Source organism: Festucalex cinctus, chromosome 2 (genome assembly GCF_051991245.1).
Source record: "Festucalex cinctus isolate MCC-2025b chromosome 2, RoL_Fcin_1.0, whole genome shotgun sequence".
In the NCBI taxonomy this organism is placed as follows: domain Eukaryota; kingdom Metazoa; phylum Chordata; class Actinopteri; order Syngnathiformes; family Syngnathidae; genus Festucalex; species Festucalex cinctus.
Window position 1 is genome coordinate 21,271,546 of NC_135412.1, and position 24,945 is coordinate 21,296,490.

At 41.2% G+C, this 24,945-nt stretch overlaps 2 protein-coding genes and 1 long non-coding RNA gene across 10 annotated transcripts; 2 read left to right on the forward strand and 1 right to left on the reverse strand.

Moving 5' to 3' along the window:
* The first annotated feature begins 1,032 nt into the window (after nucleotides 1-1,032).
* On the forward strand, nucleotides 1,033-5,361 carry LOC144014112 (galactose-specific lectin nattectin-like). Its single transcript, XM_077513663.1, has 7 exons — nucleotides 1,033-1,114; nucleotides 1,219-1,281; nucleotides 1,918-1,945; nucleotides 2,055-2,158; nucleotides 2,727-2,861; nucleotides 4,824-4,920; nucleotides 5,053-5,361. Exons 2-7 carry the CDS (start codon nucleotides 1,219-1,221, stop codon nucleotides 5,130-5,132), a joined length of 507 nt encoding a protein of 168 aa, XP_077369789.1. The 5' UTR covers nucleotides 1,033-1,114; the 3' UTR covers nucleotides 5,133-5,361.
* Nucleotides 5,362-6,299: 938 nt separating this feature from the next.
* LOC144014111 (struthiocalcin-1-like) lies at nucleotides 6,300-21,214 on the forward strand. Of its 8 annotated transcripts, XR_013282397.1 has the most exons (9): nucleotides 6,300-6,490; nucleotides 16,298-16,360; nucleotides 16,473-16,500; nucleotides 16,601-16,686; nucleotides 16,775-16,909; nucleotides 19,103-19,199; nucleotides 19,972-20,085; nucleotides 20,964-21,099; nucleotides 21,176-21,214. XR_013282397.1 is itself a non-coding variant. In XM_077513655.1 (7 exons), the coding sequence occupies exons 1-7, from the start codon at nucleotides 6,446-6,448 to the stop codon at nucleotides 20,049-20,051; spliced, it is 534 nt and encodes a 177-aa protein (XP_077369781.1). In that variant the 5' UTR covers nucleotides 6,300-6,445; the 3' UTR covers nucleotides 20,052-20,132. The 8 variants fall into 8 exon arrangements, 7 of the variants coding, with proteins under 7 accessions (XP_077369781.1, XP_077369782.1, XP_077369787.1 ...); XM_077513655.1 differs by lacking the exons at nucleotides 20,964-21,099; nucleotides 21,176-21,214 and having other exon boundaries at nucleotides 19,972-20,132; XM_077513656.1 differs by lacking the exons at nucleotides 20,964-21,099; nucleotides 21,176-21,214 and having other exon boundaries at nucleotides 6,326-6,441; nucleotides 19,972-20,132.
* LOC144014113 (uncharacterized) lies at nucleotides 19,404-24,125 on the reverse strand. The gene is made up of 3 exons (XR_013282398.1): nucleotides 23,794-24,125; nucleotides 22,853-23,011; nucleotides 19,404-22,528 (listed from the first exon to the last, which is right to left on the reverse strand). It is a non-coding gene; the product is annotated as an uncharacterized LOC144014113 (long non-coding RNA).
* Between the last annotated feature and the right edge of the window lie 820 nt (nucleotides 24,126-24,945).

The following is a 24,945-nucleotide window of genomic DNA, read 5'->3' on the forward strand; positions in this document are numbered from 1 at the left end:
GGCAGGTTAATTGGGCACGCCGAATTGTCCCTAGGTGTGCTTGTGGGTGCGCATGGTTGTTTGTCTCTGTGTGCCCTGCGATTGCCTGGAAACCAGTTCAGGGTGTACTCCGCCCACTGATAGATGATAATAATAATAATTTTGACCATTTATACTTCGCCTCCTGGCTGACACATGAGACTTAAACGACATAATTAGCCTGTGTCATTAATTTAATTTAATTTAATTAATTTCCTGTTCAAGGTTGGTTACTCTCAGGAGATTGCAAAGAGCCTGACGAGGTGACGGGCACCCCAGTGTGGGCATCAACTTCCGGCACACCGACTCCCCCCCAAAAAAAGGGGTCAAGGACAATTTTTTTTAGATACCAGTAAGAAAAAAATTAAAGAACACCTACTTTTTTTTTCTTTTTTCTTTCTTTCTTTTTTTTTTTTTTTTTTTTTTTTTTTTAAAGTACAGGCAGCTACTTGAAGTCCATGGTCAGCTGCGCTTAAGCCATGATTGGCCGTAGTCAGGGGTGCATTAACAAACTAATCTGGTGTGTTTTGAATATCTTCTTCTTACTGTACGCACAGCCCTGATTGTTGCCACTCTTGATTGCCAGGCAGCTGCAACAAGTCTTCAAAAATTGAAATGACTCAAGCTCTAACTGGAACTAGGAGGAAACATGATCATCATTTGCTTTGCGTTGTCTTTGGACAAATGGACTAGCTCATTTAAAAGAAAAAAAAGAAAAAAGAAAAGAAAGACAAAAAATCAAAAGGATCCATTATGATTCATTATGAAATTAGTCATTTGCTGAAACGTCAATCATATTCTGTTACGTGGAAATTTATGAATGGTTGGGTGTGTTCTGGCGTCAAGTCGGTGAACACAAAGGCCTCAGGGGCGTGGGGCATTCTTGTGATTACGACAGTTGAGAGGACATTTTCACGTTGCGCCCCACCGTTTCTATGAAACGACTCATCATGTTTATGATCAACTATTTCTACAAATATTTTAATTGCATGATTACTGTAGGTTACATTCCAGGGTGTCCAATCGGACATATAAAACTGGCTTGCTCGTCCTTTGGTCGGCATCATCCTCATCATCAAGCATCGTGACTGCAGAGGTAACGTTTACACATCATGTACATCCTTTGTGAACGCTGATCTTTATGTGTGATTTCAATTTGAGCGTCGCTCTGATATGACGTGTTTTTCTGTCATTGTGCAGATGGCGTTTGCGCTCCGCTCGTTGTTCCTCTTTTGCGGATTCACTGGACTGTTGACTGGCGTCGTAAGTCAATTTTTTGCTGCTATTGTGTGTCTTTTATTGCTGTCTTCGTTATCTGCTTTTTGTCAATTTTTACTAATGAATTACCACTAATCCTAGCAAAAGATATCAATGTATGCAGGTGATTCAACAATCTACATAACAGAAATAACAGATACATTTAGGAGTGTCATAAATCCGGAATTACAGATAGCGGTGAAACGGATTTATTTACTGAATTTACATGTGAATGATGTGGCAGTAGAACAAGTTCACTAAACCAAACTTCTAGGCATAATAGTCGATGGTAAATTATCATGGGCTAAACAAATCGTCTAGTCTAGTCTAGTGAGTGGCTGACCGTACTGGCTAGCATAGTTTTGGGGAAGAGTTTGTCGTCAGGAGGACAATTTGAGGTACTGAACGAGGGGATGGTGGAAGGTCAGAGCGATGTAGTTAGGCACTCTGTGTATTTGTGTTGTATGTAAGTAATGTATGTGACTGTGGTTTTTGTCATTTTTGTTTTGTGTACGTATTTTTGTAATAATGTATTGCAACGTAAAGATAACAGTGCAAGTGCCAAAGCTAATGAAGTTCCTAATAAATGTCATGGAATTAATTTTGTGTCAATATTAACAACCCGCTTCTTCTTCTTCACAGTGGTCACGGACAAATAATCGTGAGAAAGGTTGTTAGCTAAGTCTCAATGATACTTTCCCCCAAAATAAATGAATAAATGATTGCTCCGTCGGCATCTGATCTCAGACTTAACCGATACATCTCATTTTGTTCTTCAGACAACAATTGTGTTGCAAACACTTGCTGTCCTAAAGGCTGGACTCAGTTGGGAAGTCGCTGTTTCGTCTTCCACGATGACCGCAGACAGTTTGCCGATGCAGAGGTATGGAAAACCTTCACGCAGCAGTTTTGTGCATATGCAAGCAGTGGTCCAACCGTGTGTCCAAAAATGATGGCTTGAGCTGAACAAAGTTTTCTATTGTCCATTCCTGATCTGTACAGGATGAAAGCCAGTCTTGTGAACTCAATTTGATTTATTGAGCGCTCTTACGACAACCGCAGCTGTACCAAAGCGCTGTACACAAATTGCGCTGTTACAAAGTTGCTGCCTATAAAGGCACAAAACGACAAGCGCCCTGCGGTCGCAGTGAAACAGCGACATTCCAATATTGACGACATTCACTTCAACAAAAACAAACAGTGATAATGTAAATGTGCTGCCATAAAGGCGCAACCCTCAAGCGCCGACACTTTCCTCCAATTCACGGCCAGAAAGGCTGACCACAATAATACAAAATTACAATAAATATTAAATGAAAAATAGGGAGGACAAAAAGAAATTATCGTGAAAAATTAGGGGCGCCCTTTAACCATGAACTTCACTTTTTCATATGCTGCATTGAATGCTTTCTGATTATTTTTATTGGGTGGTTTGTCGTTTTCTCTTGTAGAGCATCTGCAACATTCTTGGTGGGAATCTGGCCTCCGTCCACAGTGCTTTGGAATACGCCATAATTCTCCAATTGGTTCAAGCAGCCTCTGATTCTACTGAAGACGTGTGGCTTGGACTCCACGAGGCATTAAAGGTGAAACACATCCGAATTCTTAAAACAAATAACAAGGATTTCAGTAGGAATTACATCCCACAAACCATTAACTGCATATAGAGATATTTTTGACAACTCTTCTGAAGAATATAAAAAGATTGATGTAATATTTTTGAGCTGATTCATGTTCAGGCTGGGAATCCCTTGCATGATGCTATTTCACAATTTGTGAACCAGATACATTATAATGAAATCGCCTCCAAATAGCATCATGTGATGTGACTCTACATCTTGAGCAAAGCCATGACTTTGGTACAATGGCATGGCAGCTGGGTGCTCTCTATTCAAGCACAGCAATTTTCAATTCAATTTGAGAGGGTGCAATGGAAAACCGCACGATACACGTCACCACACTGGATATTCATGAGTCTAGCGAGGAGGTCAAACTTGGCGGGCTCGAGTCTTTCCATTATTATATCCTTTCCGCTTATAAACCAGTTTCCTTAATTCAGACCCAGTGGATAGATTTTCATACATGTCACAGCTGCACGAAAGGCAAAAAATATATATATAAATAATTAATAAATAGACTAAGTGCAATTTCTGGAGAAATTGCGTGGGAATGCTGAAAGCTGAATGCTAAGATTTGAATGCATGTAGAATGCTTATGACGTAAATTGAGAGATAACAACTGTGCCACCGAGCAGTATCAGACACCTGGTAATGATGATAAGTTATATGCATGGAAGTGGGCGTGGAAATTGATACTTCGAAAAAGTTCAATGTCTGTCCCATTGAAAATGAATGGGGAAAAGTTGATATTAAACGTTAAATTGTGCAAATACTGTAAGTAATGTGGCATCAGACGATATATATACCCCAGGAGGCGTCAATTTTTGAAGCTAATTGAAATTTGAACAGTATAAATTAGAAATATTATGTGGGAGTTGTTATGCGGCAAAAAAAGTGTAGAGAATAAAAATCCCAATAACATATGTGGGAATGCTTCAGCATTCCCACAATAAATAAATTAAAAAAACAGGCGGTAAGCAAGACAGGTCCATACAACTGAATATGTTTACTACATATGAAGGTGAAAGGCTTCACTTCGCTGCCGTTAAACTGCTCTTTTGGACTTCTGCACAAGTTGAAACCTGTTCACATTCATGACTCTTGACTTTTTGGCTTTGGGAAACGAATAAAGAATACACCCTTCATATCTGGACATTTGTAGTGTCTGGAGTGGTTTCTGCAAGTTCCATAACAGCTGTGTTTACTCGCCATGTTGTTTTTCCGGAGATAAACAAGAACAAAACATGAACTATTTGCATGGCTCGTCAATGAGCGAGCTTCTTTCTTGACCACCTTCCGGGTTTAAGCTGCTGAAGTCACGTGGCCTTGAGGTCCAAAAATAGCATTCGTGCGGTTCCCCATTGCAGTGAAGGTACAAAAGAAAAACTGTGACCTCTTCTCATAACTCTAGTCGCCATTCGAGTAGCATCTGAACCGGCCAGAGTGTATTTCGAGAAGTGACAATAATTTTGCGTTTTGATGTGACCAGACTATGAGCTAGTTTTTCAGTATCACCCGGTGACAGGAGATGTTGAATTTTTGTGATACTCCAAATGTTTGGACTGCATGATCAATGTTGTATTATGTTAGCACAAGTGTTATACACAGTAGGGTGTGGAATGAGCTCGAGGAAAACATTCAACCATCGAGCGCTACAGCACCGCACGTTTCCGCACTCTCGAGCTCTCTTTTTCATCCAATGGGGATTCTTCTTCTTGAGTAACCATGCTTCAAAAACAAAACTCAACACTGCCCTCTAGGGTAGTGTGCTAAATTACATCTATATTAAACTAAATGTGCATGAGTGTCACAAATTAAATACAATATAGAATATCATACAAAAGAAAATGTACCATTTCAGGTGCTACACAAGCGTACACGATTGCGTTTTCGCTTTTGGTGAGAGAAATTTGTTCCTTTGTCTTCCAGGATAACGCCTTCGTCTGGACCGATGGCTCACAATTTGATTTCAGCGCCTTTAACAATAACACCAGCGGTGGGGATTGCTTTGAGCTTGAACGCAGCGGTAAATATATCAAGACTTTAAGAAGGATCATCATAGCTACTTGCATGTTTCATCTAAACGTAATCATGTTGGGTTGATCGACTGACGAGTACAAGACTTGTTGACGTCACACTGTTTTGTTTTTTCTTCCAGATGATCTCTGGGACAATGACAACTGTAGTGACAGAAACCCATTTGTTTGTGCCAGACGTGCAGAGCAATGCAGTCACTGATCAACCCTCCGACCATCATAAAAATCAATTACAATTCCTTCTCGAGCATCCTGATGACTCCTCAAGATGAAACGCCAGCGATGTCTGGATTCTTTGATTTATTAGATTTTCACTTATTCAAGCCAGATAATGTGTTTATTCGTATTTATTTATTGCTGTCAGTCAAATAGTTTGACAAAGCAGGATAACAAATGTCTATCAGTACACAATAAAGCATATTTGTAAAGGATATCTCATTCAATTCATTTCACTGTATACTGTGTATGCTATGAGGATGTCATCTCAAATCACGTTCAAATTTACTTCCTCACTGTGTTGATGACTTGACTTCAATTATTCTGTTATGTATTTTCTGCCATCTACTTAAGGAGCATTTAATAGTTCTGCCTGTCACCTTACTTTGCTGGCTTAGATAGATGAATGATGACATTATTTGTAGTAAAGTTAAGAAATATATATTTAACGTCAGGACAGTCCCAAGTTGATCCGTGTGTCTCAAGTCCCAGCAGGTTTTGTTAGCCCTATTGTTTTGCCTCACTTTTACGGAAGTCCCATCCCACTTTCCCGTATTTATTTTCATTTTTGTTTAAGTCCACACAGTTGTCATAGTGATTCATGTGTTCAAATAAAAAGGAATTTAATCGATTTGTTAAACACACCGGTAAAATCTCTAGCAGGCATGTTTTCGCCTAGACCTACTTCCTTTTATTATTAAAATGGAACTTCCTGCTTCTGTGGCTAATGCTGCATTCAAGGATGGTCGAAAGTCGGATATATCCGTGCTGGTTTTTCCCAGTTCTGACCTGAAAGCGTTTGAGGCGAACGTAAACAACCAAAATGGCGGATAGTGATATTTTTTATTTATTTATTTATTTTTGGTCCTCAAAACTCATTTTGACCTCTAGAAAACTTACCTTTTTGCAATGTTGCTTCATTTATAGTTTTAATCTTATTTCATAAGCATTCCATACAGTTAAGTAGTTGACCGTATAATTTTATGCAAGGAGATAGCGGCAATGCTGTCACGTACGTTGCATTACGCAGAGTTATGTCGAATATTTATGAATGAAGAAAGCTATGTAGTTTTATACTCGAGTAAATTGTGTTTTGCCATTCAGAGTGACGTCACATTGTAGTCGCCGGTGAAGTTGGGTTTTTTTTGTTCTTCCAACTTCGCAAGTGGAATTTCCGAGTTCAAGGGGGCGTTCCCATACACACTTCCTGGTTTGAAGTCTGAACTCGCCGGTGAGACCCAACGCAAGCTGAACATTTTTTGGCGACATATTTTACAATGCGGGATTGGCGCAAGGTAAATGGTTACCAATAGCAAGCAAAAAAAAAAAAAAGGTTGCAGAATGGTGAGTGCATTCGCTTATTTACAGCTGTTGAACTTTCAACCAAGATGGCATTTAGCATTAGCTAAACTAGTAAACATGCTTGTTTGACGAGCAATTAAATTTGTTATAAATACTTCCTGGTGAAAATGTATTGTAAATTTGATTATCAGCAAAATTGTTGTGTCCCGTTTTTTAATATTGAAAATCTCTTCACCGTAATCCTCACTTCACTAAACCTCCAGCGCATGCGACCAGCGAGAAATGACATCAGGTAATGGAATTAACAAGACAAAGGAAATAATTGGCTGAACACAAGGGTGTGGGATGACAAGCACAGGTGTAGGCTACATGATCACACTAAACGAGAGACACTAACAAGGAACAAGGAAAACATAACTGAAGTGATCATCAAAGACATCCATCCATTTTCTTAACCGCTTCCTCCTCACTAGGGTCGCAGGGGTGCTGGAGCCTATCCCGGCCGGCTTCGGGCAGTAGGCGGGGTACACCCTGAACTGGTTGCCAGCCAATCGCAGGTCATCAAAGACAAAACATAACAAAAAGCCAACCCAAACCATGACAGCTTGTCGCCGTAACCGACTTGAGTGGGCGAATGCTTGCATTCGGTGACGTCTGGCACCTGGGAGAGGTGTTCTCGTCCTCACGGATAACAACAAAATGATCAACTCGATGCGAAGCAGAGCCTCATGGAAAATATGGGAATTAAAAACAAAAGTGTTGCCTTAATTAAAAAAATAATTGTGAGCACAATTGTGAATTTGGTCTTGATTAGCATTTTGGGAATAATCATGTCCCTTCAAGTGGATGCTCAAAAACTGGTTTTTACACTTTGTGCTAATTATGTTGGGTTGGGTGTGCTTTGAAGTGAAGGAATGAGAACATGGCCTCTGGACACCTCCTACATCTCATTTGCATGTTTGCCAATTTTTTTTGATTAATGTACTTTGGTTACCACAATTTTCATACTAGAACTACCTGTAGCTGATATATAAGCATGAATTGTTCTTCCGTGTCTCAGTGTCAAGCATCGCAACCGCAGCGGTAACACTGCGCACCTTGACGTCCTGATTTTCCGACAAAATACGCATGTGCCTTTTGCAAGCTTTTTTTTTTGTTTGAATAAATTGAACTCACTTTTCTGTTATTGCGCAAATGGCATTTGCTCACTTCTCATCATTGCTCCTTCTTTGTGGGATCAGTCAACTGCTGACTGGAATTGTAAGTCAAACCCTCAGCTGCTGATTTTCCTTTATTCGTTTGTATTCATTTTCCGCGGTCTGGTTTTAACGTCATGCTTTTCTTCTTCACAGTGCTCTTTCCCTATCAGTCACGGGCAAGGTTGGTAGCTGTGTTTCAATGATACCTAAAACGAGAGAGAAAACAATTTCTCATTTTCTTCATCTTTTGGCATTTGAAAACGGATTGAATCAACAGATCTCGTTTTTCTTTGCAGGCCTTTGCTGTCCTGAAGGTTGGACTCAGGTGGACTGTCGCTGTTTTATCTTCCAAGACGAGGAGAGGGAATTTGCGGATGCAGAAGTATGTCAGACTTTCGCACGGTCGTGTTGCATTGAATGTTTTCTCGTTTTTATGACCGAGTTGTTTCTTGTTGTAGAGCGTCTGCAAGATTCTCGGTGGGAATCTGGCCTCAGTCCAAAGTGCTCTGGAAAATGCTGTTCTTGTCCAATTGAACGCGGCGGGCACTACTGACACTAGCGCTGACATTTGGATTGGACTCCAGGAGGCAATAGAGGTGAAACACTTTGCAATTCTTAAAACAGCAGGCAAGTGTGAAATATGTTACATATAAACCTGCCATCTAAATTTTGAAGACAGACGCTTCAAACGGACAATGTGTATTATTTAGAGTTGAAAGGTTCATTGGTCTTGCTGTTGTTGTCACTTGTTTGTTTTCAGATATCTATTTTTTCTCTTGGTGGTGTAGAAAAATGGAATTTGAATTGCTTGTCAGTAAATACATTTACAATACACTTTCTTCACCCGTGAAGAGCATTTCCCACATGTAGACTTTTATAAATATTTGGGGGCGATTTTGGTTGGTTGGTTTATTGAACATATAAATATAAACACATCACAAGTATAAAATGCAAGTTGAAGTTAAAAAAAAAGAGAAAAGAAAGAAAAGTCATTAATAGTATCATAATTTACATGTTTAAAATTGTAATTCTACAGGTTTTAAAGACAAACGTTTTACTTTTGACCCCATTAAATTCCTAGTGGGTCTTCATTGTTATAATTTACGTTAAGTATGCAGTATTTTTATTGTCTTTAGAACAATATTTAAAATATGTCATTCATTGAAGGTGCGCCTTATAATGATGTGCACCTTATAGTCATGAAAATACGGTAATTTTATTGGGATTTTTTTTTTTTTTTTTTGTATAACTACTAGACTAAGTGCAATTTTTGGAGGAATTGCGTGGGAATGCTGAAATCTGAATGCTAAGATTTTGAATGCTTATGAAGTAAATTGAGAGATAAATTATGAAATTATGACCTCCTGGTTACTGGGCAACGGACTTTACCAACTGTGTCACCGAGCAGTATCAGACACCTGGTAATAATGATTAGTTAGATGCATGGAAGTGGGCGTGAAAGGTGGTACTTGGAAAAAGTTCAATGTCTGTCCCATGGAAAATGAATGGAGAAAATTGGATATTAAACATTTAAAATTGTGCAAATACTGTAAGTAATGTGGAATCAGACGATATATACCCCAGGAGGTGTGAATTTTTGAAGCTAGTTGAAACAGTGTAAATTGGAAGTATTATGTGGGAGTTGTTACGCGGCAAAAAAGGGTGGAGAATAAAAATACAATACCAAATGTGGGAATGCTTCACAATAAAGACGATAATGCTTTTTAAAAAACAAAAGTAACTTTTAACTACATTTTACATTTACAATACTAACAAAAACTGTTTGTCAGTTCATTTAATACATGAGCTTTTGGGGTTGATTTTTTTTATAATGTATTTACAGTATTTGGGCCTGCAATTGGCTGGCAACCAGTCCAGGGTGTAGCCCGCCTACTGCCCGAGACCGGCTGGGATAGGCTCCAGTACCCCCCGCGACCCTTGTGAGGAGTAAGCGGTTAAGAAAATGGATGGATGGATAGATGGATTTATTTGGGCTGCATGGCCGTTTGGCAGAAGGAAGTCCAATAATCTTGCACACAAGCAATACAAAAATGTTTTCTTAAAAATGAACATTAAATCTAATAAAAAGTCAAATAAAATGAAGCATTTAAAGAAAAAAAAAAAAACCCTCAAACCAATAAAAACAAACAAACCAGGTTTGAAAATGAATAAAACAAAGAGTGTTCACGTGGCTCGATGTCACAAGAGCATCAACGAGTTTTGAGATGTTCATGTTTGTCATAATCAAGACGTCAAACTTGAACAATCATACTGCGTGCTCTGTGATGTGGTGACCAGCGTGCGTTTCCCTTTTTGCTGTTACTCAAACGTGTCCATTTGCCTTCCAGGAGGGCACCTTCTTCTGGACTGATGGCACGCTAGTCGATTTCACGAACTTCAACGATGACAACGATTCTGGAGATTGTGTTGCGATTGAAAGCGATGGTAAGCGATATATCACAACTTCATAACATTTCAGTCATTAGCGAGGGAAATGACACACGTTATTTTTCATTCTCGTCATGCTTTTCTGTGTTTACTTTTAGATGTTCTCTGGGACATAGACCCGTGTGGGCGTGAAAACAAATTTTTTTGTTCCAGAGAAGCTGACCATTGTAGCCACTGACAACCCATCACACCAGGGGTGGGTCAACTCGGTCCTCGGGGGGCCTGAGTCCTGCATGTTTTTCGATTGGATTGGTTTCCCTTCTCCAACACAGCTGATATATGATCAGCTCATCGGCAAGCTCTGCATAAGCCTGCTAACGAACCCGTTGATTGGAATCAGCTTGTTTGTGTTGGAAGACAGAAACCTCCAAAACCTGCACGACTCCGGCTCTCGAGGACCCCCCTTTTTTCCCCACCGCTGATCTACTAAGATCGAAGATGATTCGTGTCTGAAATGTTTGGTTTATCTCACTAGTCTTCACCTCTTCAATCCAGTTGACTTTATTCTCATTCATTCATTGCTGTCAGTCAAACAAGTTCGACAAAGTCGGGTAACAAATAATAAATCACGCATTAAAGCATTCTGTCATGGCTATTCGATTCTTTTTAGTTCAGAGACACAGTGCCTATTCTTTTTCTCGTCGAACTCAGGGCAGTTCCTCTCCATTGGCAGACCAGATGGTGGTCCCTGTTTTTAAGAAGGGGCACTGGAGGGTTCCAAGTTCATCACACTCCTCTGCCTCCCTGTTAAGAGGCGAGAAAATCAAATCTCAGATTCAGGAGGAGCAGTGAGCTTTTCGTCCTGGACGTGGAAAGGTGGACCGGCTCTACACTCTCGGCCGGGTCCTCGAGGGTGCGCACATACGTCACTCAAGTCGCCGGCTGTAAACGTGATGCTACCTAGCCCGATGCTAGCTGACTCACACGCGTGCACAACCATAGCTCTTTAGTTAAGAAAATGAAATGAAAATGCAATTATGTTGTTCTGGCTCGCTCCATACACAGTTTTGTGAACTTGGAGAAGGTGTTCGACCGATAAGTGACATTCCACAACTGTCACAAGATTTTATTAAAAAAAAGAAAAAAGATTGCTGCGCATTTGATCAACCACATTCTCAGCATAAAGTCTGACAACTGTAGAGGTAAGAATCTACTATCTGACATACTGCTTTGTTCAAATCAACTACGTGTTAAGCCTGGTACACATATAAGGATTTTTCAAATCTTAAAAGATTTTTTATCTTTCTCAGGTGCCACACAAACATAAAAAAATAAAATAAAAAAATCAGGCATTTAACAGCTTTGGTCGTATTGTGTTTGAGGTGCGCAGATAATCTCATCATGGCTCCCTCACAAACATAAAGATGATCACCTTCTACACTGGTCAAGATTCCAGTCAACCGTGAGAGACCTCTCGCGTGATTATACGTAATGTGATCAAAACCGGAAGGAGAAAAAAAAACAAAAATTGGGTTTTGGACCCAATTATTGGGACAAATCCACTCTTAACACATCTCACATATAAGGCCTTAGGTTTTCACTTGACATTTTTATTTTTTATCATTACGTAGATGGAATTTGCTCTTTGCGCTTTGGTCATCTTTTGCAGACTCTTCGGACTGCTGACTGGAGCCGTAAATTCAGTCCCCCCCGATGACATATATGAATTCATACTTACTATTCTGTTATATTCAATTTATTGCAATTGTGTTTATTATTTTTTCCGTTTGATTTTATCATGTTTTTCTTCTTCACAGTGATCTAAACCTTGAGAAATGTTGGTAACTGTGTGTCAATACAAAATGATTTCTTAGCTTTGTCATCATTTCATACTTGATTTAATAGACATCTCTCATTTCTTCCTAAAACAACTGTACCACCAATGTCAGAGTTTGGTTCACATTGCCAGTAGTAAGTAAGGTTCGCTTCCAGTGAGGGTTGTTCGTGATCGTTATGAACAGAATTTCTGGCCTCAGTATTGCTTTTGGATTATAGTGGTCCCTCACATTTTGTGGCTCATACAGTCCACGCCCGGTCGCAATAGGTGAATTTACACAAAGTAAAAAAGTAAACTATCTACAGGGCGCCGCGCAGTGATACGAACGGACAGAAAAGTAGTGCCTGGTGGTAATGGCGTCTGACTTTTTTCAGAAAAGGAGTTTAATGATACAAATGTATCACTCTTTTGAACACAAATTGTTTTTATTTTTTTTAATTTTTTTTTAATTTTTTTTATTTTTATTTTTTTAAGAGCTCAGAATTGTTCATTCGGTAGTCTTACCGATTCAACGTCTTGTCATCATTGCTCTTTTTTTTTTTTTTTTTTTTTTTTTTTTTTTTGTGTGTGTATGTGTGCGTGCGTTTGCGTGCGTGCGTTTGCGTGTGTGCGTTTGCGTGCGCGTGCGTGCGTGCGCGTGCGTGCGTGCGTGCAAATACGTATAAATTTATACTCATTCATTCACCTAAAACCTTATAAATATCCCATTACCCTTCGCCTTAACCAGGTACTTCAGAATCTTGCCAGAGTCGTGAGGTTTAAATGGTCAGGAGACCAGAGAAAAGGTCAGAAAAAAAAGAAATAAAGAGAAAAGAAAGGAAAATCAAAGTGAAATCCAGCACCGACCAAACACTTCCTGCCTTCCCCATGATTACAAAATCAAAGTCTTACGCCAACCCCGGAAGCCTCTAAATTCCAGCAAATTTGGCGAGATCTCAAGAGACCAGAGGAAAAACTAAAGAGAGGAAGGAGGGAAGGATCGATAAGGCAGAGAGAGATCCATAGAAGCCAGTACATCCAATCCATCAAAGTGAAGTCCAGCACCAACAAGACCCCTCCTACGTGGTTACAAAACCAGAGTCTTATGCCAACCCCAGAAACATCATACTTCCAATTTTTTTTTTTTTTTTTTATTATTATTTTTTTTTCTAAGAGCTCAGAATTGTTCATTCGGTAGTCTTACCGATTCAACGTCTTGTCATCATTGCTCTTTTTTTTTTTTTTTTGTGTGTATGTGTGCGTGCGTTTGCGTGCGTGCGTGCGTTTGCGTGTGTGCGTTTGCGTGCGTGCGCGTGCGTGCGTGCGCGTGCGTGCAAATACGTATAAATTTATACTCATTCATTCACCTAAAACCTTATAAATATCCCATTACCCTTCGCCTTAACCAGGTACTTCAGAATCTTGCCAGAGTCGTGAGGTTTAAATGGTCAGGAGACCAGAGAAAAGGTCAGAAAAAAAAGAAATAAAGAGAAAAGAAAGGTAAATCAAAGTGAAATCCAGCACCGACCAAACACTTCCTGCCTTCCCCATGATTACAAAATCAAAGTCTTACGCCAACCCCGGAAGCCTCTAAATTCCAGCAAATTTAGCGAGATCTCAAGAGACCAGAGGAAAAACTAAAGAGAGGAAGGAGGGAAGGATCGATAAGGCAGAGTGAGATCCATAGAAGCCAGTACATCCAATCCATCAAAGTGAAGTCCAGCACCAACAAGACCCCTCCTGCGTGGTTACAAAACCAGAGTCTTATGCCAACCCCAGAAACCTCATACTTCTAATAAATTAAGATCTCAAGTGACCAGAGGAAAAACTAAAGAGAGGAAGGAGGGAAGGATAGATAAAGCAAAGTGAGAACCACAGACACCAGCACCAACTGATTCAAGGGGCTGTGGGAGGGAGAGGGTACTTCTGTTGAGTTTCAGTAGATGCTGGTGCGACGGATCTGGCATGCATAAGGACCACCACCAAAGAAAGAAGCCGTCAACCGCGGTCCAGCAAAGCGAGCCCCCCCCCCCCCCCCCCCCCCCCCCCCCCGAAATCCCCAGGCCGCGGCAGCACCAAGGCCACCCCCAAGCCACCCGAGCGGACACCGGTCGGCGAGCCGACCCAGACGCCCGGAACACCCCCGCCCCAGCCCCGGCCCACACCCCCGAGCCCAAGGCCGCAGAACGAGGCCCAGCGGGCCCCCACAGCGCCCCACCGGTCCCCAGCCCCCATCCCCCCACGACCCCCCCGCACCCCACCCAAACCCGCCACCCACCACGACCCAGGCCCCACCACCCCCGGCCCCCAAACCCCCGAACACACCCCGACCCCCAACACCCAACACCCAACCCCCCACCCACCCATACCCCCCCCCCCCCCCAAACAAGCCGCCCCCCCCCTACTCCGACACACCCGTATCCCCCCCAAAGAAATGAATATGTATATGTGTGGTGCATTAAAAAAGGGAATGGAGGGACAAAGTGGTGGGGCAGGGATACAAATGGGGGGGACCACAGCGCTGCCAGGCACTGTAGTCCATCCCCTCTGATGGCTCCCCGCCCCAACTCACCCCTCCCCTTGGACGTGAAGTGCATTAAAATTGGAGGGGAGTTGAAGGGTGAAGACGGTGTTTCCACCCTTCCCCACCCCACCAAGAAATGTGTTGTGTGCCCTATGTGTATATTTACAAAGTGTATAGTGCAAAGCTAGTGAAGTGAGTAAGAGGAGCGACCAGCGGGGCCTCACCCAACCCGGCGGGTGTAGGTGGCACGCCCGCCCCCCAGCACCAGCACACTGGTTAATTAAAAAAAATACAATGGCAACATTTTTTTTTTTTTTAACCTTAGCACTTTCATACATGTTTCTTAATTTACTAAAGATTCTATATTTTGATGTTGAATGAAAGAAAGAGCTGTTGATATTTATTCGACTATTACAAAAAAAGGCCAAAAATAGCAGCATAAATAAAGAATTTTATGGGGTACTCACTATTCTTTTTTGGGGGAGAACAAATCAGTGATAAAAGTGAAATCACGGTGAACCGCAAAGTGGCGTGGGACCACTGTATACATGATACAATTTATTCTTGTAGAAGCAGAGATGAAGTCAACTTTATTTATAGAGCGCTTTGATGTGGGACTGCTGGTTTCTTCCTTGTGTGCTCTGCAACTCTCACTGGAGTGGTTCGTGAAGCAGTTGGGACGGAAATCAGCACCTCCAAATGCGAGGCCAACGTGTGGAGTGCCATCTCCAGGTTGGGGATGAGATCTTGCCCCAAGTGCAGGAGTATCTTGGGGTCTTTAATTCCCGAGTGAGGGCAGGATGGAGTGGGACATCGGCGCAGCGTCTGCTGCGATGCAGACTGGCTCGGTCTGTTGTGGTGAAGAAGGAACTGAGCCAAAAGGCAAGGCTCTCGATTTACCAGTCGGTCTACGTTCTTACCCTCACAAGGCAAGGCTCTCGATTTACCGGTGGATCTACGTTCCTACCCTCACCTGTGATCACGAACTGTGGGTCATGATCCAAAGAACATTATCCTGGATACAAGTGGCTGAAATGAGTTTCCTCACTCCCGGTCACTCAACTGTGCTATCCTGTCTCTACTCTGCTGCCACCCCATCGCAACCCAACTGACCGAGGCCATTGGTCGGCTCAAGGCGGCCTGACACTAGCACGACTTTTGGGCACGATTCTGTCGTGGCAAGTCGTGTCATTTTGGGGCACGAATTGGGAGGTTCCCGCACTGTCACGCATAGTTTATGCACGTCCCGCATTTGCACGACGAGTTTGCGCAATTCAGACGGCGTCTGCCGACTTGGGCACGCCATATAAAAAGGGGGCCTCCCCAACCCAGTTGCGTACCCGTCGGCTGTTGGGTTCCGAGGTGGCCGCCTATGGAGTTAAATTTGGGTCAAAAGTTTTGTACTTGAAAAAATCAAACTTGAAACTGAAAATTGTTGTGTTGATCTTGAATTTCACAAAACATAAAAAGTTATTCAAAATAAAAATAAGCATGTGAAGCGTGAGAAGAAGATGGCGTGTGATTCATGCCATCTTATTATCACAGTCATGTTGGCACCTTGTTTATACCTTAAATGGTGTTTGTGACACACGTGTTTTTGGCATTACTAATGGTATAATCGACTTTGTGTTGTTGTGTGTAGTTGGGACTGTCACTCATTTTGATGAACTATTGTCAGTTGCTTATGACAGTTCTTTTTTTATTTGTGTCATTACACATTTGGCATTCCAGAACTGTCTCAAGATTTTATAAAAAGTTCAACCACATTCTCAGGATAAAGTCTGACAAATGTAGAGGTCAGAATCCACTCTCTGACATCCTGCTTTGCTCAAATCATCTACGTGTGCCTTTTTCGAGGTTTTCTTGAATAGGAGGGTAACTGGTATTAAAAGTCTTTTTTTGTTGTTGTTGTCATTTCATAGATGGCATTTGTTCGTCGCGCTTTGGTCCTCTTTTGCGGAATCTTCGGATTGCTGACTGGAGTCGTAAGTTCAGTCCCACCCGATGACTTATATAAATTCATACTTACTATTCTGGTATATGTATTGCATTTGTGTGTACTTTCGTCTGATTTTCACACGTATTTCTTCTTCACAGGGGTCTAAACCTATCGACCTTCATAAATGTTGGTAACTGTTTGTCAATACAAATCAAAACAATTCCTAAGTTTTGTCAGCATTTGTGATACTTCTCATTTTCTTCCTAAAACAACATTTGTGTTCCAGTCATTTGCTGCCCAAAAGGCTGGATTCAGGTGGATTGTCGCTGTTTCATCTACCAAGATGAGGGAAGGGCATTTACTGATGCAGAGGTATTGAAAACATTCCAAGTAAAAGTAGCACGGATGGATCCAAATGAAGCTTGTACATTCATCCCTGAGATGTTGTTTCATCTTTTAGAGCGTCTGCAACATTCTTGGTGGCAACCTGGCTTCAGTCCACAGTGCTCTGGAATACGCCGTAATTCTTGAATTGATTCGGGAATCCTCTGACTCCACTGCCGATCTTTGGCTTGGACTGCACGAGGCAATCGAGGTAAAAAGCGTGCGAGCCTTTGGAAAGCGCTTTGAGCGCCACATGATGTACAGTACGTAAAAGTGTTATAAGCGCTATGTGTTCACCATTTATTTGATCTTAAATTCATTTAATTGTTTTTCTCATTTTGATTAGGAAAATAATATATATGTAATTATTGATATCGACAGATATGAAATACTGATCATGATATTTTCAGCCATATCACCAGCCCTAATAATAATAATAATAATAATAATAATAATAATAATAATAATTATTATTATTATTATTATAATTATAATAATAATTGGTTAATCCCAGGGCGGCACGGTGGTTGACTGGTTAGCACGTCCGCCTCCCAGTACTGAGGACACAAGATTGAGTCCAGGTTCGGACCTTCCTGGGTGGAGTTTGCATGTTCTCCCCGTGCCCGCGTGGGTCTTCTCCGGGTACTCCGGTCTCCTCCCACATTCCAAAGACATGCATAGCAGGTTAATTGGGTGCTCCAAATTGTCCCTAGGTGTGCGTGTGAGTGTGGATGGTTGTTCGTCTCTGTGTGCCCTGCGATTGGCTGGTAACCAGTCCGGGGTGTCCCCCGCCTACTGCCCAGAGCCAGCTGAGATAGGCGCCAGCACCCCCCGCAACCCTTGTGAGGAATAAGCGGTTCAGAAAATGGATGGATGGATAATAATAATAATAAATACAAAAAAGTGAACATAAAGATAGAAATACAAAAGGGGGAGCGGGGGAAGATGCCATGACATGGGGGCGGCGTGGCTCAGTGGTATGCTGGTCGTCCCCAACCCAGAGGTTGTGGATTCGATCCCATGCCATTGTGACCAAGTCAAAGTATCCTTGAGCAAGATACTGAACCCCCAATTGCTCCTGATGCTGCGTCATCAGTAGGTGAATGGGTAGTCAAAATGTAAAGCGCTGGTAAGGTGGAAAAGCGCGATATAAATCAAGTGCCATAAAAGCCAGTTTGTGCAGTGCCTTTTTAAGAAGTGTTTGAGAAGATGCCAATAAGAGACTTGCGACTTATTGCATCCTGGCACGAAAGCAAGAACTTGTTTTTCAGCACCAGCTGTTGACAGGAGATTTTTTTTTTTTGTCAAAATCAATCAGCATGTCAGACTTTTGTGACCCCACATCATAATTTATTACAGTATGTCAATGATGGGCAAAAATATTGTACATTTATCTGTGGTTTCTTTTAAAAATTGCCCAATTTTCCCAATGCTTTTCAATGGGCGTCAATTATACATGGACTTGAGACTTGTTGCAGCAGCCTGGCAGTAGAGCGCAACAATCATCCTGTCTTTAAACGTATAAACGTAAAAACTTTTTTTGGTGTATGTTTCGGGATATTTTTGATTGTTTTTCTTTGGAAAAATATTGGAAGTTGATCAGCGTTGTTTTGTTTGTTTGTTTTTTAAGAATTCTTTGGGGTTTACAAGAATTTTTACTTCTTTTTTTTTGTCCAATTTTCCCAATGCTTTTCATCCATCCATTTTCTTTCAATTTTTCTTCTAACAAGGGTCGCGGGGATGCTGGAGCCTATCCCAGCCGGCTTCGGGCAGTATGCAGGGTACACCCTGAGCTGGTTGCCAGCCAATTGCAGCAATGCTTTTCAATTGATGTCAATTATACTGATTTTTTTCCCCTAATTGTAAGCCAGCACTTATTTTCTCTACATTTAAACCCCCCCTGTATTTATTTATTTATTTATTTTAAAAATAGATGAAAGGGGCAGAAAGAATTAAAACTGACATCTGCCACACAAAATGAATGGCAGCTATGGTCTAGGTACACTTACAAGCATAATAGTTTTACAAAATTACAAAACAACAAAAAATAAATCAGTAAAGTATCATAAGTCATTGCTACTTATCAATGCCATATATATATATATATATATATATATATATATATATATATATATATATATATATATATATATATATATATATATATATATATATATATATGCGTGTGTGTGTGTTTTAATGTGATTTTATACATTTCTTGAAAATAAAAATGGACTGTGATGTTTTGATTTTCCAGTCATATCGTTGACTGGCTTTTTTTACATTAGGAAGTGATTGGTCCAATGTGGCCCCCTTCCACAATTTCAGTTGCCATGTTGTGGCAACCATACAAGCATGTGTTTCCCTTTTTTGTGTGTAGCTCATTTAAATGTGTTCTTTCCAGCCTGACACCTTCTTCTGGGCTGATGGCTCAAATGTTGATTTCACTGCCTTCAACGATGACGTGGATCCTGGCGATTGCATTGAGCTTGAATTCAGTGGTAAATATCTCATAACTTGGAGGGTTAATAATAATAATAATAATAATAATAATAATAATAATTAGGGGTGTGAATTGCCTAGTACCTGACGATTCGATTCGTATCACGATTCATAGGTCACGATTCGATTCGATACCGATTAATCACGATACGAATTTCTAAGTCGATTGTTGCGATTTTTTAATTTTTTATTTGTGTCTGCACTTTGGGATACATGGACCAAACATGACTAGACGAGAAACAAAGAGAGTTGCACAGAGGATGGTGGTAACAGAAGTAATAATCCAACAAAGACACACACTTCTCAGGAGGCTTATATAGACAAGGACTCGACCTGATTGGTTGTGGCTAGACATGTGGGTAACAGGACTGACATGGAATTATCTGATTGGCTGTTGACCAGGTAAAGGGATTAAAGATTCCTGACATCACATAGCCCTTGACATCACATAACATCACATAGCCTAAAACCAGTTGAAACTAGATGCTAGTTACATCAGTTCAAAACAGACACTTGTTGCATCAGTTCATAACAGACACTTGACCTCACGGTCAAGAACCCAACTTAACTGGTCATGAGCTCAAACTTAACCCTGGCGTGACCCCAGACATGACAGTTTTTTTCTGTGTAATCTTTCCAGTTGCTTTAAGTTGGCTACTTCCGAATTTGTTCTGGTCGCACTGCGTCTTGTTTGACATTTTGGAGACGTAATAATGACACATATTGATTAGTAGAGGATTTTCATTGTCACTGTTTTTTTCTCCCTTCTAGATGGTCTCTGGGATAATGACGACTGCGCTGACAACAACAGATTTGTTTGTGGCAGAGATGCTGATCAATGCTTCCACTGAGCCCTCCAACTGTCATAGATCTAAATTACCCTCTGTAATATTCTGATTACTCTTCAAATATCAAGTTTAGTGGTGTCTGTATTCTTTGGCTTCTCTTTAATTGACACAGAGACAAACAACCACTCACATGCACACCTAGGGACAATTCGGAGCGCCCAATTAACCTCCCATTCATGTCTTTGGAATGTGGGAGGAGACCTGAGTACCTGGAGAAGACCCACACGGGTACGATGAGGACATGCAAACTCCACCCGGGAAGGCCGGAGCCTGGACTCGATCTTGCGTCCTCAGTACTGGGAGGCGGTGTGCTAACCAGTCATCCACCATGCCGCCCTAAAACAACAATAAATAGCCTAAATGTTTGTAATGTGTTTTTAATGTGAAAATTGCTTTATAAAGCCATTGGCAAACAGTAATATCAGTCATCCTTCATTGAGGATGAAGAAAAAAAGAATTATATATAATATTGTGTTCAGCTATTTTGTTGCTTAAAGGGTAACAACAAATGTGAAATATGAAAGAAAGTTCAAAATGGACTGCTAGGTTTAGCATATGGCTCTAAGAGACTTTTTTGTGTCGGTCTTGGGCTGTTACATAAATATCCAAATTTTTGGAGTTTGGTGAAACATTCAATCGGGGCTGCTTTAAAAGAAAGGCACAAAAAAAAATTAACACATACGACAAGTTTAGGATTTTTTTTTCTTTTTTCTTTTTTGAGTCTGTTCAGGCAAGTTATTACGCAAGCACATCTTACATATGGCCGCAGTGGACTATTTTGTACGTGTGGGGGTGCTACATGTGTCTGCTAATTTTCATATCCCGAGTTCAAACGTTCTTATCCGGGTATGCCGGTCTCCTCCCACATTCCAAAGACATGCATGACAGGTTAATTGAACACGGATTTGTCCTTAGGTTGGCCTGTGAGTGTGGTTCTTCGTCTCTGTGTGCCCTGCGATTGGCTGGCGCCCATTTCAGGGTGTACCCCGCCTACTGCCCGAAGCCAGCTGGGAAAGGCTCCAGCACCCCCACGACACTGCCCACGACACTGGTGAGGAGTAAGCGGTTAAGAAGATGGATGGATGGATGGATAGTTCAAACGTGCCAATGTTGTTTTTCCACTGTAGGGGGTGCTACACAGCCATTTTATTGTCATCATTTATGACAACACTTCAACTCCATCAGCATGTGTGCACTGGCGCAGACAAAGGGGAGGCCGGAGTGGCAGCAGCCATCAAATGTGATTGGACCCCAGGTGCCAAATGATTGCCATATCACAGCACTGGTGCAGTGGCGCCGCACGTCTTAATTCCAGTCTACCAGCATTTTTTTCCAGACGCCTACTAATTGTAATGCCCCTCCTGCACAGTGGCTGGCGCTATTTACCACAAAATGTGGTAATCCACCTTGTGCCTGGAAAAAATGGAAATGTCATGTTTGTTTCCTTGCGAGACATGAGCTTAAAATAACTTTTATATTCAGATAGATTGTTTTGGACGGACATCAGTATGTTAACGTTGTTTTGCACAAGCTAAAAATAAATGCATGAGCTGAATGAGGAACGGAGACGTGAAACAGGAAACAGAAGTAGGGAGCGGCCTTCCTAATTAAAAGCATCGGTTTCAAAATACTGTGATTGGCTGGCAACCAGTCCAGGGTGTCCCCCGCCTGCTGCCCAGAGCCAGCTGAGATGGGCGCCAGCACCCCCGCGACCCTTGTGAGGAATAAGCGGTCAAGAAAATGGATGGAGGGTTTCAAAATAAGATATTTAAACGCCACACACAAAACAGCTTGAAGAATACTGAACACACTATATATGCCCAAACGTTTTTAGTCTAGAAGAGGGGGATTTAATAACTTTAATAACATTATGTGGATGTAAATAAAGTAGTAGCAGGACTAACAACTTCATTTTTTTTATAGTGTGTGACTGTGTGTGGGAAATGAAATAAGGGGACCAAATATGACTTTTTTCTTAACTCTTTAAATGCCAATCATTTTCTGAAAAGATAACCCATAGAATCCCACCGATTTTGAACATTTTCACTCATTTGAACATTTGAACACTGTGTGTTATGACTCAAATAACATGTTGGGTACCATTTGAAAGATTGGGTTCTGCTCTTTCATTAGAACAAAAAAACCCTTATTCTGTTCTTTAGTAATCATTATTTGAAAATGGCTAATAAAATGGACATCAATCAACAATCTTACGCAAAATAAGGCTAAAAGAAGCTATTTACATACTATACAAGGCAATAACAGCAACACTTTCACATTTGACAAGATATTTAAAATTTTGGGTTATTTACCAAATATGTACGCATGAGTGTGTGCATGTGTTTTGTTTTGAAACCCAATAGTGTCTTTTTGTCTGATAACGTGTGAAGCATTCTCCTGCATGCAAGGGGACATTGCAAGATGTTCACACCCTTGTGCCTCTGCCAGAAGGTCGAGTGCTGTCCTGCTTCTGGGTCTACCTGTAAATTACAGAAAAATACTCGATATAGTTTCCATCGATATGCATTTTTTAAATTATTATTGTTGCAAGGTATTGTGACTCTCGGTCGCACTGCGTATGACCGCGAAGGGGCCATCTGTGTACGCTGTACCAACTGTAATTGAAAGTTGCGTAACTTGCATTAGCACGTGGTACAGACATTGCACATTTACAGAAGCATGACTGTGAATATAGTCATCCATACAACTAATTTCATTCCCGTGACAGTCAATATACTGAACTAGTATAATTGTGATCACTCGATTTACAGAAGCACTGAGCAAAATGAAACACATTAGCTTACCTCCGAGGCTTCCACAAGCTTCCGGGGATGAATCTTTGCTGCTGCTACTGCTGCCAGACTTGAAGGGATCCGTTCAACGGATGAATGCTGCTCGAGTTCGCCAAATTCTTTGTCAGATGACGTTGAATCCTCAGAGATACCGCCGACGTCACAACATGCCTTGAGAATAGGAATGGGTACCTTTCACATTTGAACCGATACTGTTCCGATACTCGGTACCTGGGAATCGATGCCCGTACTCAACGGTACCAATTTTCGGTACATTTGTGCTCTTGTTTTCGTTGTATTTTTTTCTGTTTATTTTTTTTTTCAATTTTATTTATTTATTTGGATGTAATAAATGTTCATCGTTATGCAACAGTATTTTTCTCTAATCAATTCAACAATTACGCCGGCAGTCGCTTCCGCCGACCGACCACGCGGCCAATACGTCAGAATGCCGGGTGCGTAATTTGCATATAATGTTGCATTCAAGTGTACCATGGAAAATAGTCAACTCACGTACTCCCGCACAATCACAACTTAAAACGACATGCTTCAGTTCGGAAACATGGCACCGTTTATAAGCGAAGTGCGCATTACGTTTGCGCATGCGCGAGGGAAAAACGAGGCTACCAACTACCCTATCAATTTGAATGGCGGAGATTAGAGTGGTGGCGATCTTTGCCTAACTGTACACTTTAAAGCTTGCAAGTCAACTTCCCCGATGTCAGTAAACCACATGCTATGCGTTAATAAAAAACAGCAACTTTGCAGCAGTTGAAACGTTACTTTCAGAGCCGATTCCATTGGATTCAATTCATCTTCATGACCGTTTGGTAGTTTCGCCTACCCACAATGCACCACGTTTCTACCCATAATGCACCTTGAATTCGAGATGCGCACTTCCCTTATTTTACGTGAATCGGTGCTCGGAAGTACCGATCCCAATCGATACTTACCACAAAAGTACCATCTTCGGTACCTATCCCAACTTTAGAGCACCGGAGGCGGTGGATTTTGAAGTGGACGCCCGTCTGACGCTTCTGTCTCTATTCACACCCTCCTATGCTGAATCCACTCCTTGATCTTTCTCTTCGTTACCTCTTGACCGATTGTGACAAATACTCTGCTCAAAAGCGTGAGCTGCTTGAAAGTAGTTAGCTTGTTTTTGGCGTCCTCCGGTTAGCACTGCCTCCCCCCACCAACACACCACAACTCCACAACACTCCGCTCTTCTTCTTTGCTAGGAAATCACATCCTTCTCATGGAAAGAGACCAACACTGCCATCAAGAGGGCACAGTTAGTCACTACAGTGCTTCACATGCTCAATACTCAAGAGTGAAGTTGCCCAAGAGTCTCATCCACCCATTCATAAAAAACAAAAAAAACAAAACACAGTTGACAATTCTCGTCTGTGGGTTGTAAAGAGTTAAAGAATCATTGTGCAGTTTGTCACTTTTTAACTCACAACTGCCACCTTTGGCCCAAATTGTAACTGCAGCATCTGTGTTAGGCTCGTTCATTGTGCACATACGAGTACGTGCACGATCTTAAAGTGACAGCCACGGGTGACAAACGAAGACATGACTTCAAATGTGATACGAAAAACTCCACCCCTCCCCTCACCAAAGAAACTGTGGAGTGTGAATGGGTCTGCACACTCTACTATAAATGGAAGATAAAAGCTAATAGATGCAGTCAGAGTAAAACAATCAGGGCTCTTTGTTCTCTTATGGGCACTGGTGGAGCATGCATATGTAGAAAAAGCTTTAACATTACCCTTTTAAACAGCACAATGCACCTTTAAGCAAATGCATGGAAATTTAATTAATGTTAAACCCTGACTTTGAGTGTTTTTGTACATTGTTATTGAACAGTACATTATGTGCAAAAAATCTCCTGCGTGCTTAATATGCACTTAAATATATTTCAACATTTAGAGACTCCGATTGAAATGACTTTTTTTAGGAAACGAGTTATTTGGCATAAACTTTGGAAAGTCTGGCTCCGTCAGTGGATGTGGGAAATACTCCTCACAGGTAAAGAAAATGTATTTACTGACAGGCAAGTAAATTCTAGCAATTTAAATTAAATTTTTTTTGCACCACCA

Bases quoted from the DNA above. Each gene is read 5' to 3' on its own strand.
- LOC144014112 (XM_077513663.1), top strand. From the start codon at position 1,219: ATGGCGTTTGCGCTCCGCTCGTTGTTCCTCTTTTGCGGATTCACTGGA. The intron at 1,282-1,917 runs GTAAGTCAATTT...TCTTCTTCACAG, and splicing joins CTGGACTGTTGACTGGCGTC to TGGTCACGGACAAATAATCG. The intron at 4,921-5,052 runs GTAAATATATCA...TTTTTCTTCCAG, and splicing joins CTTTGAGCTTGAACGCAGCG to ATGATCTCTGGGACAATGAC.
- LOC144014111 (XM_077513655.1), top strand. From the start codon at position 6,446: ATGGTTACCAATAGCAAGCAAAAAAAAAAAAAAGGTTGCAGAATG. The intron at 6,491-16,297 runs GTGAGTGCATTC...GTCATTTCATAG, and splicing joins AAAAAAAAGGTTGCAGAATG to ATGGCATTTGTTCGTCGCGC. The intron at 16,910-19,102 runs GTAAAAAGCGTG...TGTTCTTTCCAG, and splicing joins GACTGCACGAGGCAATCGAG to CCTGACACCTTCTTCTGGGC.